The sequence below is a fragment of the Lissotriton vulgaris genome, chromosome 5 (assembly GCF_964263255.1).
Source record: "Lissotriton vulgaris chromosome 5, aLisVul1.2, whole genome shotgun sequence".
Classification (NCBI taxonomy): domain Eukaryota; kingdom Metazoa; phylum Chordata; class Amphibia; order Caudata; family Salamandridae; genus Lissotriton; species Lissotriton vulgaris.
This window is the reverse complement of record NC_141693.1, coordinates 1,100,545,693-1,100,561,888: the sequence shown is the minus strand read 5'-3', so window position 1 is coordinate 1,100,561,888 and position 16,196 is coordinate 1,100,545,693. Positions and strand designations below refer to the sequence as shown.

Sequence of the window (16,196 nt, the reverse complement as noted above, 5' to 3'; positions counted from 1 at the left end):
ACTTTATTTAGGTTATCTTGATTTCCTTCCTCCATGACTAAAATTGTTAAAGAATACTATGTAATGTGAACCATGTTTCAGAGGGTGTAGATTGTTATAGAACTTAACCAAACATGCTTTACGTTTGTAGCAAATTACCAAGTGAGTTTATTAGTGATAGGTAGAGGTTATTCTTTCTGTAAGCAATGTAGAGGAAAACAAGCATGTAGGTAAGTAATATTCTCTTTACCACAGACCATTAAATATCTTTAAAAATACCTCCCAACACACATTCATAGATTTGAGACCTTAATCACTGAAGAATTCCAACTCACCATAAAAAAAGTTACTTTTTCCAGATCCATTTCTGCCAACTAATAAAAAGGAAAAAGAAATCAGTCAAATATATCAGCAGCTACACAATTAAATAGCAAATCCAGAATTTCAAAACATAGATTTGATAAGGAACAGGCAATTGACATCAAATATTAATGAAATGCTGAATGTTTAATCAACAACCATTTACTTTAACTTAAACCATGTGTCATATTTACTGTATTTCTCAGGAGTGCTACCATCTTGACCTTCTATAGTTGACAAAGTGTGGACACATGGTTGAGCTATGGAAGAGGTGTGGCGCCGCGGCTAGGGCGACTGACTCTGGAATCTGGGGATCACGGTTCGATCCCCGGCACCGGCGGCAGATTAGCCCAGCACCATGTGACTCTGGGCAAAAGCTTGCTTAATCTTCCCGACGGCCCCCAGCGCCTAGAGACCCTTACGGGTGATTTTACAAATGTGGATTATTATTATTATTATTATTATTATGTGACTTGATACGACTTCTGTTAAGGATCTCGGCTGCACTCTTTTTACAGGTGGCAGAGAGTGAGAGTTCTAAGGTGGCTAGACAGGAAGTAAGTTTGCTGGTGAGTACAGGGCGACTGGTTGAGGGGCATATGGAAACTCACTCTCCTTCTAGTCAAGCTAATCCGACTCACTACTTCCTTCTCCTGTCTTTTAAGGATACACCTGCGTTTCATTGATACTCTGGTGAGCACCAATGTCAGCTGATAGCAAGATCTGGAGCTGGTGTTTTAGAGGGGGTGGTGCAGATGTTACTGCACTACAAAGCGAAGAGAACAGGTTCCTGTGACATCTGTTGGGGCGCCTTGAATTTTCACCTTAATTGTCTATGCATGAAGAGGTTGGAGTATATGGAGGACAACATTGCACTTGCTCCTCTCCTCCTAAGGGTACCTGTGCAGTTTTATCCAGCTATCTCTTAACAACGCGTTTTTGTGATGTTGATTTCTGCTCCGCAATTATTATAGAATTCCCTGAATGAAATACATTAAGGTTACATGCTGGTTCTCTATATGCTGGTGATTTTTTTTTTTTTTATCTGCAGTGTCTGACTGACATCTTGTTAACATTGTTGCATCAAGCAAGCTAACTGTATGGGCTTACCAGACTGTCAAACATAGGTCAGCTTAGAACCATACTTGACTTGGGTGAAAAACTTGTGTCACTTGGGTGTAAAATCTGCTATAATCTGAATGCTTTGTTGTGGAGCGCGCCACAGGGCCTTGATGCAGAAACCTCCAGTGGGGGCTCGTCCCCACTGGAGCTACTCAATTATCATGATCAGGAAGCTATCCTGAAGCAGACTAGGGCCATGGAACCGCTGTTATACGACAATGCCCGCATTCTGATCTTTCCCGACTACACAAAATTTGTTCAGCAGCGGAAAGCAATCCTTCCTAGCAACCAAGGCCCACATCCGAGAGCTCAAACTTCCCTATGCTGTGCTTTATCCAGAATGAATGAATGAAATATCATTTATAATGCGCAACTATGCCCAATGGGCGTCAAGGCGCCTAAGCCAAATAACAAGCTGTCAGCAGACAGAAACAGAGCCTACTGGTATGCATTAATAAAGAGCCAAGTTTTCAGTGACTTCCTAAAGAGGTCGAGGGAAGGAAGTAGTTTGATTTCAAGGGGGAGTGAATTCCACGTCAGAGGTGCCAGTATGGAGAAAGCTTTGCTCCCCCATCTAGCCTTCTTGGCTCTGGGAATTACCAGCTGATTAAGCTCGCTGGATCGTAAACATCTGCTCGGAACATATCTGGTGAGTAATGAACCAAGGGCATCAGCCGAGCCTGCAGTTAGAGCCTTATATGTAAGGCAGAGGAGTTTAAAAGTGATCCTTGAAGGAATGGGGAGCCAGTGGAGGTTCTTCCTCGCTAGGGTCATAGATGCCAACCAGGGCAAAGCGAGAGCAAACCGCGCTGCAGCGTTCTGTATGACCTGCAAACGCTGAAGCAGGCCCTTGTTGGCCCCGGCGTATACTGAGTTGCAGTAGTCAAGCCTTGAGCCAACAAGGGCAATCACCACCTGTTTCCGTGCCTGTGGGGACAGATAGTGCACGATCCTTTTCAGGATCTTGATGACACCCCAACATGTAGCCACCGTTCTGTTTACCTGAAGCTCCATGGAGAGCTGGGTGTCAAAGATGACGCCTAGGTTCCTGGCAGATTGTGTAGGTGTAGGGCAGCTACCTAAAGAGGGAGGCCACCAATCACCTGACCACATGTCCTGGTCCTTGCCAAAGACCAGGACCTCGGTCTTGTCCCCGTTCAACTTTAGGGAGTTAGAGACCATCCACTCTGCAACAAGTTGCAGAAAGGCTTCGGGTTGCATATCGATATCGTACCCTCTTCTTTGATTCACCGTAGGAGGTGTTCCAGTGGACTGATGAGACGGTGCAGCTGCGTCCCCACTCACCAACCAGGAGAGACTCTGATTCTTCTTCGAGTGGGGTGGCCTGGAATCTGCTCAAAGTGAAGGGGAGAGGCTCCGTGCGCTCTAGGTCCAGACGGCGATCCAAATCCTGTGATGCCTCCTCTCGGATTGATTGTTGTTGGATTGTTTTGGGGATTTTTTTTTTCTTTGATCGCACTGTCCTGTTCTATATCGGAGTCATTTTGTGCCTCCTATATGATGTCATCTGTGTCTTTAGCCTCTACGAAGCCTCCCAATGGTGGATATGTTGGGTAGTTCACCAGATCCCCTTGGGTCCCTACGGATAATCAGCTGGAACGTTAGAGGGGCGCTAGACAAGTTTAAACGTGGGGTTATTCTTAAACAGGCTAAGCGCGCCCGCACAGATATACTAATGCTGCAGGAGAGACACCTCATGCGGATGAAGGCGCTATGTTTTCAACGCTTTGGCTATGTACATGTCTTTCACTCGGGGTTTGTGAGGCGGTCTTGGGGAGTTGCAGTTCTGATTCATCGCCAGGTCCCATACACACATGTTAAGACATGGGGGGGGGGGGGGGGGGGGGGGGGGGGGGGACTCTCAGGGCAGGTATCTTTTCTTGCAGGGTACAGTGGGCTGCAAAACTATAATACTGGGGAGTGTATATGCCCCCCTGCCTCTGTCCTGGGGTCTGGTGGAGAGACTTGTGACTCTGTGGGCGTACCTACCAGAGGGCCCGGCAGTAGTGGGTGGGGATTGGAATCATGTGCTGGATGTGGTCAGAGAGGGGTGGAGGCCCGGGGTCCCCTGGAGGCAAGATACCCCATCAAACTTCATTCCCTGGTGATGGGCTTGGACTGGATGGACCCCTGGCGCAGGTTACATGGTACAACACAGGGATACACTTACCTCTCGGGGGTACATGACTCGTTCTCCCCATCAACTAAATATTTGTTTCCCGGGCAGTAGACAGCAGGGTGGTGGTGGCTGATATTTTCCCTGTGGCCTCTCGGACCATTCGCCTGTAGCTATTACTATACCTGCAGGGATGGTGCACGGGCACTTTAGGTGGTGCCTCTCGTCCTGGAACCTCCAGAAGGAAGAATACAGAGAACATATGGAAGAAGCCATTGATCAATACTTGTTGTTCAATATTGGGTCGGTGCAGGGGGGCGAATCTCTCTGGGAGGCAATGAAGCCCACACTTCATGGGGTAGACATCTCCTTCTGTGCTTCTTCTAGAGGAGCGTAGTAGGGAGGAAGGGGGGGGGGGGCGGCTGGTCCGCCGCCAATTGCTACTCGCGCAACAGGGCTATTGGCATCTCCTACTAGATGAGGTCCGCCAGGATTGGTTGGCGACCCAGAGCAGGATCTATCAGTGGGAGGATAAATCGGTCAAGCTGCTACACAGATTGTGTCAGGGGTCGCTTGGCTTCCAGGCTCTCCCGGGTATTGTGGGAATGGACGGGTCACCTGTTTTGGATCCCTCGACCATTGCTGAGAGCTTTGCTATGTACTATGCACATTTCTATGCCCCCAAGGAATGCTTATCGGCGGAGGTGATGGACCGCTTCTTAGATGACCTCCCGCCTAAGGCCCTTCCAGAAGAAGTTAGTGCGGAGTTGGATCGCCCACTCACGGAGGATGAACTCAGTGCCGCCATTGGGGAATTACACCCCAGGACCGAACAGTTTCCCAAACAAATTTTTTTTACGGTTTTTCTTGCAGCTGGATCCCCACTATCGTAAAGTGGTGGAAGAGGCTAGGGAAATGGGTTGCTTGCCTGGTGACCAGCGGCTTGCAGAAGTGGTCTTAATCCACAAGCCCGGAAGACCTCTGGATCAACACGCGTCATATCGCCCTTTTTCCCTTTTAAACGTTTAAGCAAAGGTTCTGGCCAAGGCGTTGGCCAACCGCCTCTGGCCTCATAGTTCCTCCTTAATTCATCCCGATCAAGCCGGGTTCATGCCCCAGCGGGCGACCCATCATAATATCCGCCAGGCACACGTTGGTATTGCGACCGTCAGAGGCTTGGGGAAGCGGGCGGCGCTTTTGATGGCAGATATGGATAGGGCATTTGATTCTCTGAGTTGGGTGTACCTATTTGGACTTTTACGTAGATTGAACATAGGGCCTCTTTTTTTGTCTTATCTAATCCTACTATATTCCGACAACCGCTTCTGTGCTCATGGCGGGCTATGTCTCATCTACGTTTTCCATCGGACGGGGCACCAGACAGGGGTGTCCACTGTCTCCCTACTTGTTTGCACTGGCTATGGAGCCCCTGGCTGCCTGGGTGCTCAAGTGACCGGTCTTGAATGGGCGCATGGATTGTCGGATCTTATCGTCCTTTATGCCGAAGACGTGTTGTTCTTCCTCACTAACTTGAATAGGACGGGCCCACGGCTGTTACGCATCATGCAGGTCTTCGGGGAGACCTCCGACCTTTACATGAACCCGCGGAAGTCTACTCTTTGGGTCCTGGGTGAGGAGGGCGATCTTGGCACCGGGGCATCCGCGGTGCAAGTGGTGCAAGGGGGGATGAAATATCTGGGCGTGTTCCTATGAGATTCGCCTACCACATCTTGGGATAGAAATGTAGCACCTGTATGGGATCGTGTGCGCGAGGACATTAGAACCTGGTCCCACATGCCCTTGTCTATTTCTGGTCGGTCGGCCATTTTCAAGATGGTCTCGCTCCCGCGCCTATTGTACCAGTTGCAAAACCACCCATATCGATTTCTTCTAGATAGTTCCGTCAGGTCAACCCGGCCCTGGGTCAGTTTCTCTGGGGTGGTGGAGTGGCTAGGGTGGCCATATAGTCCACATACTGTGGGGGGTTGGCAACCTCTGATATTCTGTCGTACTATATGGCCTTGCATTTGCTGGCCCTTAACGGATGGTGGTATGGGGATAGGTCTGAACCGGCATATGCTGTCGAACGGAGGTATAGGGGAGACCATACCTTACACACGATTCTCTACTATGCGACATTGAGACGCTCCCTGCCGTCTGCCACGCAGACTATCTTCCAGATCTGGAGACAGGCATTACAAAGGATAGGTTGGTGGAACAGGTTGACTCGGGAGACCCCTTTATGACACAATGGAGGCTCTACCTGGATTTCGCGACTGGGACACTATTGAAGTCTCTACTCTGGGGGATGTTGTGCGGGGACTTGTGTTGAAATCCTTTCAAGATATGCAATAAGATTTCCTAATGCCAAAAACCCATTTTTTAAAATATCTGCAGTTCCCACATGCCATTTCCCCTAGTTTGGAGGGGCTGGAGGTACTAGCAGAGTTCAGTCCGGTGAAAGCCAAGGTGTTCATGGGGGATCTCCAGGACCACAAGATCTCCAAAATCTACCAGTCCCTGGTCACGCATAGCTCCCCGTCTCTGCAGCATCTTAGGAAGGTATGGGAGGGATATGTGGGGCCCGATGGAGGAGGAAGATTGGACGGAGGCTCTGGCCTCCCCACGTGGGGCAGCCATCGCAATGAGCCTTTTGCTTAACCAGGGCCTGGAAGGCAACAGTGACGCCAAACATCTCTACGTGGAAGAATGGCCTAGACTTTTGTATGGGCGTGGAGGCTCCTATTTTTGTGGCAAGGGGGTGCCCTCGAAAGCACTTCAAAATCTGGAAGCGCTGGGCGGACTATTGTGGCCTGGCGCTAGAACCTGCCCCGACCCAGCGCCCAGACCCGGCTTAATCTCTCCCCTCCCCTCCCCTGTGTGGTAGAAAAGCTGCCTCCTGGGTAATGACACATGGCGAACATATGTTTATAGTTTTCGCTGGCTTTCCGCTTCGGAATGGTCGACAGTGCAATGGGTGTGGGATAGTTCTTTTGTTCTATTTCATCTGGATTGCTTTTCTTTTTTTCCTGTATTTACAAGAAAAATGTTAAAGTCAAAATGATGTATGTTGATGCGGCGGAAGAGTTTGCACCTGTAGACCAGTATTTACTTTTTTAACAGCTTTTATTTTTGTTAACCACTTGATATGCCCTCTTTCGGATAGAGAGATAGAGAGATAGAGAGATAGAGAGATAGATAGAACAGGTTACCCCTGAAGGAAGAGCCGCGATAGGTAGCGATTATTCCAATTCTTTATTGCAGGTTGGCAGACAAGTTGAGGTAAAACCGGCATCAAAAGCTTCTTGCCAGACGTGTTTCAGGTCATTCAGACCCTTAATCATACCGGTGTCTCCCTCGTTGTTAAACGCCCCCTTCTCAGAGTCCGGTACTCGTCTAAAAAAGTCAGTTGCTTTTTTCCTTTGGCAGGGGCCACTGTAATCAGAGAAACGTCAGATTCACTTCCACTAGTGAGATTTTCCTCTGTGCCCGGGGTTCTAATTTCCTCCACTACAGTGGTGCCAGAGGTGTCATTTCTGTACAGGTGATCATATTTATGGCTGAATGTAAGTATCCTGCCACTATCGTAGTCTGCATAATCTCGATTGAGTTTTCTCTCTTTTCTTGCTTTTATGTCCTCTTCATGCTTGGATAGTCTTTCTTGTATGGGTTTAAGTATAAGGATTTCCAACATCCTACTACTTTGACCCCAAATATCCGGTGGCACAACATTTTAGAGAACAACATTTCACTAATGTCAAGTACCTAATTTTTATAATCTTGGAACAAATACCGAAGAATCCAAGAGGGGGCAACAGGGTTCTAAAACTGCGCCAGAGGGAGTCTAGGTTAATCATAGATTTCCGGAGCAAGGCTCCGGGAGGCCTCAACCAGGATGAGGAATTAGCCGTACATTTAAAAGATTAGTTATATCGATATGATGCAAATGCATATGTAAATCCTGTAAATTTCGTTTTCTTCCATACCTTATGAATGTTTAAGTCCTATGTTTAACAGTCACAGGGATGGTAATATGCCACCATTAACTTGTTTTTAACCTTTTATATATTTGTTTATGTTTCAGGAGCAAGAGAGGGGGCCCACTTCACCAGCACTTCACTTCACGGGATCTCTCCCCATCTATATCTCCTTATCACATGGGCACTCGCATGTTTGAAAGACAGAGTTGAAGGACGGTAATATAATGCAATTATGTATTCGAGCACTTGCGAATACCACACTTCTGGTCTTATAAACGGTGACACATTGTTCTTAGTACCTGTGTACACCACACATCGTGTGTCTACATATCTCTGCCAAAAGGTACTTGCTTGGATCACTCGGGCACTCGCCAGAACAACTTTCCAGTTCCCATGTGTGGGGACGGTAATGGGCAATTTTGATTCTAATTGTGACTTCCCGGGACAACTTGCCATCTTACACGCATTACGCGTTAGCAGGGGTGGAGCTCAGCTCACCCCGTGGTCACATGTTCAGATTTAGTTGGTTTCGAGTTGTTTTTAGCAAGAGACACTAGCCTGACCATTTTGAGGCCGAGTTTGAGTCTGTGCACACGTACGAATGTTTCCGTTTTAATTCTATACATTTATCGTAATGTTTCATGACATATGCAAAATTTATATTATGTATTCTCATTGATTACTTTTGCTGTGGTCTATACACTGTATGCACCGTGACTATGAAACTTCATGTATTCATACGTTTACAGTTCTATGCATGCATATATACATTACATTCAGCTGATTTCAACTTGCAGCTGTACAAGTCCTGTTTTCATGTCTATGATGTTAATAGATTTAAATCAATGCCTTTCAAACATACTTCCACGTGATCAAGCCGTTTTCACGGCGAAACGCGTTGTGGAATAAACAGCACTTCTTTGATATCGGTGTTTACCTCGTTTTTGTCCTGAGAGCGTGCTTCCAAGACTTTGAGTGAGAGAAGTAAGATTGTCGGCTCTACTCCGCCGGCGTGCACGCCACCTTTCACGAGTCGTGTAGATCCAGAAGGAGTTGTTTTTCGTGTATGGATAGATATATATAGATATATATATATATATATATACATATATACACAAGTCCCCAGCTAGACTTTTTGTACTTTTCTTTTTTAAGTTCCCCCACTGGCCACCACCCCTCCAAAGCCCTTTCGTGCAAGTACTATTGTTGTTTCTTTATTGAAATAAGAGGGATCCACCCTCTTGGATCCCCCCCAAAAAATAACTTATGTGTCAGTCTGTAGGCACATGCGTACTTTACCATGGAAGTATGTGCATGCATATAAAATGAAGCTGACCCATACAACAAATTATAGAGCAACTTTGGGTAAAATCTATTGTATACCTTGGTTAAGCATCAAATTGTGTGCATGGGTTCATAGTAGGCATAATTGTACCCTGAAAGGAAAAGCAGGGTAAAATCTCACGGGCCAATCAACAGCTTTCATTCCATTTCTTGCTCCTTCAATGCTACTCTGCATAGCCCTAGGCCACTTACACGACCCCCGGAAGGAGCGGAAGCTTTTAGTCATAGAGGCAGTCTGAGCAGTGGCGTAACAAAACCTGGGGGGGCCTCTGCGAGGTACGTGGAGGGCCCCCCTCCAGAATCAATCAGGAGCTCTCCTGCCGAAGTGTTGTGCTGAGGGGGCCCCCCGCAGAGCCGGGGCTGCGGGGGGCTTGTGTTACACTACTGAGTCTTGGCAGTAGTTCATGAGTAAACACCCCTCTGCAGTGTCAACCTGTCTGTGAGCTGCAAACGCACTAGTAATTTCACACACACGTAACAGCAATGGCAACGGCCTGCCTAAATGTGTGCACCCAAAAAACCAGGAGACTACAGAGAAGTCACAACTTCCCAAACTATGTAATGCTATGCAGGAAGGAGCAACTTTAGGACCTCCATATAAGAATCAAAAAGGAATAAAAAACTGCTAGCCAACTCTGGTTATGAACTTACAATTATTCCTACTTGGCCAGTACGGAGCCTGCATTATGCCATACAGCATCCATGCTCTCATATTATCAAGGAGATGCTTGGGTATCGGTCGTTAAGCTCTTGGTTCAGTCTCAAGTTTGCTGCCCATTCATTTCTGGTGGTACTGGATGGCCACAAGGAGGATGTTGTGGGGATTTCGGTTTCCATCAGCTGTTTTTGGGAATAGACTTTGTAGGGGTGTCTTTTTTTCTAAAACAATTGGATTAGGTCATGCATGCACAATACATGGAGCTTTAAAGCCCAATTTTGTGTCAAAGGCAGGGGTGTTTCCTGGAGATTGTGAGCATCATGCAGAGCAGTACAGTACCCACAAACTAGCAATTAACCCATTCCTAGGTCCTCATTATATTCCATACCCCAACCTTTTTTATTTTTTCACCCTTAAGCTTGATGAGTTTCATAGGCACTAGACTGTTTCTACAGAACGTTAGAAGGCATCAAACATACAGAACACAACCAGAAAACAAAAGGGTAAAAGCAGCAAGAGGCTAAAAACAAAACTTCAAAAACAGTAAAAATACATTTTTATTTTATCAAAATGCAATGAAGTGCTTACCTATGACGTTATGCTTTGGACTGAAAGGATCTACAATTGTCTGATCTCTGTAACTTCGAAAACCCTGGATGATGACCTGGCGAATAAAATTGAAACTGAAGTAAGAACACAACAGATAAAAAAAAGATATCATTTTACACAGAGTAAAATGCATATAAAATTGAGCAACACACACAATACATGGCACAAAGACTTAAGGGCAGAGCTAGGTAATCAGCTTTTCTTGAAGCCAGCAAGCACAAAGTGTTCTAAATAACCTTATATAGAAACAAGAAGACCGGAAGACAAATGTTTTACACTCTTAGATTGCTCATGGCCTTCCAAGACAAACGCAAAACACCAGCCCCACACTTTTGGAAAGAGAGAAAAAAAGCATTGGCAAAGGCAATAGCTATTGACCTTGACAATGTGAATGTCTTTTAGCCATACTGTCTAGCAGCACGTCTGCTGTTCTGCATGGATGAAAGGTACTTAAAGCCCAGAATAACAGGATGTTGAGCCGACGCAGAGTGGCTTTGCCACCCCACCTCCCCATGTTGATTTTATTGTCCTGCCCCTCCTAATACGAAAAAGCTCTACGACGTGGCCTGAGCTGGCCGAATCATAGTGCTTTTTTGAGTGACTTTCAGCCATGCTGAACAGAAGATGTGCTGCTAGACAACATAGCTAAAAGACATTCACATTGACAAGGCCAATACCTCGGGAATTGCTGCAATATATTGGCTTTGCCAATGCTTATTCGGTGTTGACGAGTCTTGCTAAACAAAATGTGAAAGTGATAGTGAGAAACAATTGAGGAGCGAGGATGTGGAGTAACGCTGCCTTGAGGGGAATTGAGGACCAGGTTCAAATCTCAGGGTCAGCTGAACAATAAAAGCCGCGGTGAGGGAGGTAGTGGGGGGACGGGTCAAGCAGGGAAGCAGGTGGGGATAGGGAGATGGGCAAGCAACGACGGGAGAGGGTGGGAGGAAGCAAACCAATACCATTGGCTTCCTTTTCGTCCTGTGGTAAAACGGAGGGCAGCGCAGGCGCTCCAATCCCTTCGGATCATGCAAAAAATAAATAAACATGTGCTGTTCGTGTTTTAACAACTTTTTAAGAAATGCATTAGTTTATGTACACATGCATGCATTTTAGTGGTATGTGTACAAGAGAGATGGCCTGAAAACATAAATACTCCTATGGAATGCTTGAAAAATAAGAAAAAGAAAATTGCTCTGCAAACCAGGAGCAGTGTAAGGAGACATGGTTTGTGCTCTATGGGAGTGCCAAACACAACAAGAGGGCATGACGCCCACATGCCATGACGAATGGCATCAAAGAAAATTAAAGCAATGCTTAAGTTTACAAATGGTAGTAGACGGGCCACCTATAAGCCCACAGACAGAACACAACATGTCTCTTTGAGACGTCGCATGCGCTGTCTAGCGAGACCTAAAAGCAACTGCTTTAGCATCTTGAGGAAACGAGGAACATATCATTTCCTTCCATAAACAATATTAGAGAAGATATCTGGAAACCATAAGCGACTCATCAGCCTGCTACTGGTAGGCAACGTCTAATACCAAATAAGTCCAGATGAGCATACAGATTTGTAGAAAGCAGCACTTTTAGCACACTCAGGTTGTGATTATTTATTAAATCTCAATACGACCATTAACATTTTTGAAGAAAAGACAACTTTTTTCACCTGTTAAAGTAACATAAATTTGTTGTCTTAAGTACCATCACGGTACCATAAACTCTGCCACAACTCTGGAAGCTTAACTAGAGAATGGTGAAATAATGATACATACGTTTCCCATATAAAACACTTGTGCCTCTTACACTTACTTTACCTCAATTAAGCAGCAAGTAATACTGTAAAACGTTCAGTTTCTTAAGGTGATGGAGAGTTGTTATGAATGACTTTAGAACAGACCAAGCCCGCCCAATAAAGAGAGCATCTATAAAGTAAAAATGTTCTCTCAAACTTTACTATGGCCCAGAATTAATACAGTATGTTACAATGCAAAAGGCCATCAAGCACAAAGCGTGCAACAGGCACAGCAAGTTCCCCTCCAAATCATGACAGTACAGTCAGAGGAGCAGCACTGCAATCAGAACTCACAGACACCAAGTAGGTACAAATTAAAACCAAGCAGCTGTAGAGCACGAACTCTCAAAAGATGTACAGGATGACGACAACAGAGCTGCACACCTCTCTCACACACAGAACAAATAGAGCACAGATAACAGCAATTCCATGCATTGACAGACACACATTTCCGAGGACAAGTCCAGCATGATTTTTGGGGCCGATGGGGGCAAAGATGGGTCACCACAGTTTTAGATAAGTGGTGTTATGGCACTCTAGAAACTGAGAGTCTCTTCCAAGTTCCAGAAACAGGCTTGGGCGAGGGGAGCGTCGGAAAAGGACAAAAAGTGGGAGGAAAAGCAGCTGTCTCAAAGAAAGATGTAATGCCAGCCCTTGAAAGCAAGTTACATTGTCCACTAAAACAACTAGGAGAGTCTCGGAGCAGTCACAAATGAGGCAGGGATAGCCAAAGTCAAATGTTGCATAGGAATATGTAGTCTAGTGGGAAAAAGTAAGACATAGAAACTCATCCGAGCTTCCTGTAAAAAAATAATAGTTTAATTTGAGGGAAATTACTATCTCTGTTTGCTTAAAAAAAATCATATATTTTTAACATAATTGTGGCATGTTAAAAATTATTATGCGTTTAATCAATTATCCACGTGAAACGCTGGTTTCTAGAACTTGGTTTCAAGTAAACTCCATGGGCAGGCCTTTTTAGGTCTCGCGCCTGCTGTCGCAAAGCGAGCCTATTGCAATCGTTTCAGCTTTCAAGGACTAGCAGGACTTGGAGACAAGAGACTGGCACACGCACGTAGCCTGCCGGATTCGGATCAGGTCGCGCGCGTTAACACGCGCTCCGATTCCGGCAGGCTGTTCACACACACACAATAAATATAAACACGCACACACAAACAGACAGGTACACACATACACAGACACACGCGCACACACATACGTAGACACGCGCGCGCATACACACACACACGCGCACACACACACAAACATGCACCCCTCCCCCACCACTCACCGGGCTCTTTCTGGTACCGGCTCCTAAAATGCGGGGCTCCCTCAGCTCACGGGAGCCCCGGACACTGCTACAGGCTCCAAAAACGCACTGCCGCGCGTTCCCAGGCAAAGTTTGCAGCACGCATGCGCAGTGCGTAAGGAGTGCGTGTGTGTGCGCTTTCGCTTCGGCTAGGCGTCCCTTGTTAGGTCGAGCCTGTGAACAGCGCGCTCTCGCTTGCGAAGACTATAGCTGTCCCACTACGGGTCTCTTAAGGTTTCCATTAAGGTTTCTCTCCTCACACAGGAACTCTAGCGGGCGCTCTCTCGCGCTTCATTAAGCTGTCTGTCTCTCCCTGTCTCGCGCAGTGTCTCTCGCTGCCGCTCTCTTGCTCATAATTAAGCCCGTCTCTCCCTGTCTCACGCAGGGTCTCTCGCTGGCGCTCTCTCGCTCTTCATTAAGCCCGTCTCTCCCTGTCTTGCGGGGTTTCTCTTTGACCCGGTCTCCATCCCACTCCGCTCTCTCTCACGCCGTCTTGAGGGAGCGCTTACCAGAATCCAGCTTTTAATTTGTTGTGATGGGTGGACGGGCTGACAGTTGGATTACTGGCAGCAAAACCACAACCGCAGTGTGGGCTCGAGGAACACAGGGCGGGGGTGATAGTAGGAGGGCAGGTACGGTGGGGGCGGGGGTGACAACGGGGGGTGGGCACGGGGTTACAGCAGAGGGGCAGGTACGGGGGTGGGGAGGGAGGATAGGGCACCGGAGTGACAGCAGGGTGCAGGTACGAGGGGGGGTGAGGGACACGGGGGTGACAGCAGGTACGGGATATGAGGGACGCGGGGGTGACAGCAGTGGGGCAGGTACGAGGGGGGTGCGGGGGTGACAGCAGGGGGCAGGTACGGGGGGGGGGGAGTATCGTATGGGGACAGCAGGGGGCAAGGTACGGGGGTGCAGAGCGACGGTGACCGTAGAGGTGGGGAGTGCACTACTCATCTGACAATGCCAAGGCAGCGCACTCAGGCGAGATTAGGGCGGGGGGTGGTGCAGGGAGGGACCGGAGGTGCTTAAAGACGGTGAGCGCAGAGGAGGGAGCAATGCAGAGCGAACGGGATAATGCAGGCAGACGAGGGAGGGAGCGGCCGGGGGCGCAGAGGGCACGCGCAGCGTTGAGTGGAAGACGAGGGGGAATGCGGACACGTGAAGTTCCTGCAGTTTCAGGGGGGAACTTCCTTCAGGGGTGCCGAGAGAGCGGGCAGTGCAGGAAGAGGGTAGTGCAGAGCGAGCGGGGAGTGCAGAGAGAATGGGGAATCACAGAGAGAGGGCAGTGCAGAGAGGGCAGGAGGATCCAGAAAGAATGGGGCAGAGAGAGTGGAGCAGTGCAGAGAGGAAGGGGAGCCACACAAAGACCGGGGTAACGTCAGCGGAGAGGGCAGTTTGAAGAGAGAGAAAAGGGGGGCGGGGGCTGTCAGAGAAACTGGTGGAGTGGATGCGTGAGGGGCATGTAGGGTGCAGAGAGACGGAGAGCGCAGAGTGAGTGGGAGGGTGCAGTGAGGCTGTGGCAGTGCAGAGAGCCCTATGGGCAGTGCAGAAAGGATGGGGCATCACAGAGAGAGGGCAGTGCAGAGATAGTGGGAGGGTGCAGAGAGGGCAGGACGGTGCAGAGAGGGTGGGAGGGAGCAGAGGACGGGGGTGGTGCAGAGAGAGCGGGGCAGTGCTGAGAGAATGGGGAATCACAGAGAGAAGGCACTGCAGAGAGGGCGGGAGGGTACAGAGAGGGTGCAAAACCAATTGGGCAGTGCAGAGAGGTTGTGGCAGTGCAGAGAGAGTGGGGTAGTGCAGAGAGGGCAGAGTAGTGCAGAGAGGGCGGGGCGATGCAGAGAAAGTGGGGCAGTGCAGAGAGGATGGGGAATCAGAGAGAGGGCAGTGCACAGAGGTTGGGGCAGTGCAGAGAGGTTGGGGCAGTGCAGAGAGGTTGGGGCAGTGCAGAGAGGTTGGGGCAGTGCAGAGAGGTTGGAGCAGAGAGGATGGGGAATCAGAGAGAGGGCAGTGCACAGAGGTTGGGGCAGTGCAGAGAGGTTGGAGCAGTGCAGAGAGAGGAGCAGTGCAGAGAGAGTGGGGCAGTGCAGAGAGAGTGGGGCAGTGCAGAGAGAGTGGGGCCGTGCAGAGAGGGCAGAGTGGTGCAGAGAGGGCTGGGCGGTGCAGAGAGGGCTGGGCGGTGCAGAGAGGGTGGGGAATCACAGAGAGAGGGCAGTGCAGAGAGGTTGGGGCAGTGCAGAGAGGTTGGGGCAGTGCAGAGAGGTTGGAGCAGTGCAGAGAGGGCGGGGCAGTGCAGAGAGGGTGGGGAATCATAGAGAGAGGGTAGTGCAGAGAGGTTGGGGCAGTGCAGAGAGAGTGGGGAAGTGCAGAGAGGTTGGGGCAGTGCAGAGAGAGTGGGGCAGTGCAGAGAGAGTGGGGCAGTGCAGAGAGGGTGGGGCAGTGCAGAGAGGGTGGGGCAGTGCAGAGAGGGTGGGGCAGTGCAGAGAGGGTGGGGCGGTGCAGAGAGGGTGGGGCAGTGCAGAGAGGATGGGGAATCACAGAGAGAGGGCAGTGCAGAGAGGTTGGGGCAGTGCAGATAGGTTGGGGCAGTGCAGATAGGTTGGGGCAGTGCAGAGAGGTTGGGGCAGTGCAGAGAGGGCCGTGCAGTGCAGTGCAGAGAGGGCCGTGCAGTGCAGTGCAGAGAGGGCCGTGCAGTGCAGTGCAGAGAGGGCCGTGCAGTGCAGTGCAGAGAGGGCCGTGCAGTGCAGAGAGGGCCGTGCAGTGCAGAGAGGGCCGTGCAGTGCAGAGAGGGCCGTGCAGTGCAGAGAGGCCAGGCCCGCACAAACACAGTGGGTTCGGTGAGACTTGAGAGGTGCAGTGAGACATATGGGTGCAGGGAGATATCAGGTGCAGAAAGAGAGCACAAG

General features: G+C 48.9%; 1 protein-coding gene across 1 annotated transcript in view; it reads right to left on the bottom strand.

The window, feature by feature from the left end:
• SMC3 (structural maintenance of chromosomes 3) overlaps positions 1 to 16,196 on the bottom strand; it is an 889,895-nt gene that overhangs the window by 858,831 nt on the left and 14,868 nt on the right. The window contains exons 2-3 of the mRNA XM_086922774.1: positions 10,169 to 10,244; positions 315 to 353 (exon numbers count right to left, since the gene is read on the bottom strand). Of these exons, the coding sequence (XP_086778900.1) occupies positions 315 to 353; positions 10,169 to 10,244 (115 nt within the window). The remainder of the gene's footprint in view (positions 1 to 314; positions 354 to 10,168; positions 10,245 to 16,196) is intronic.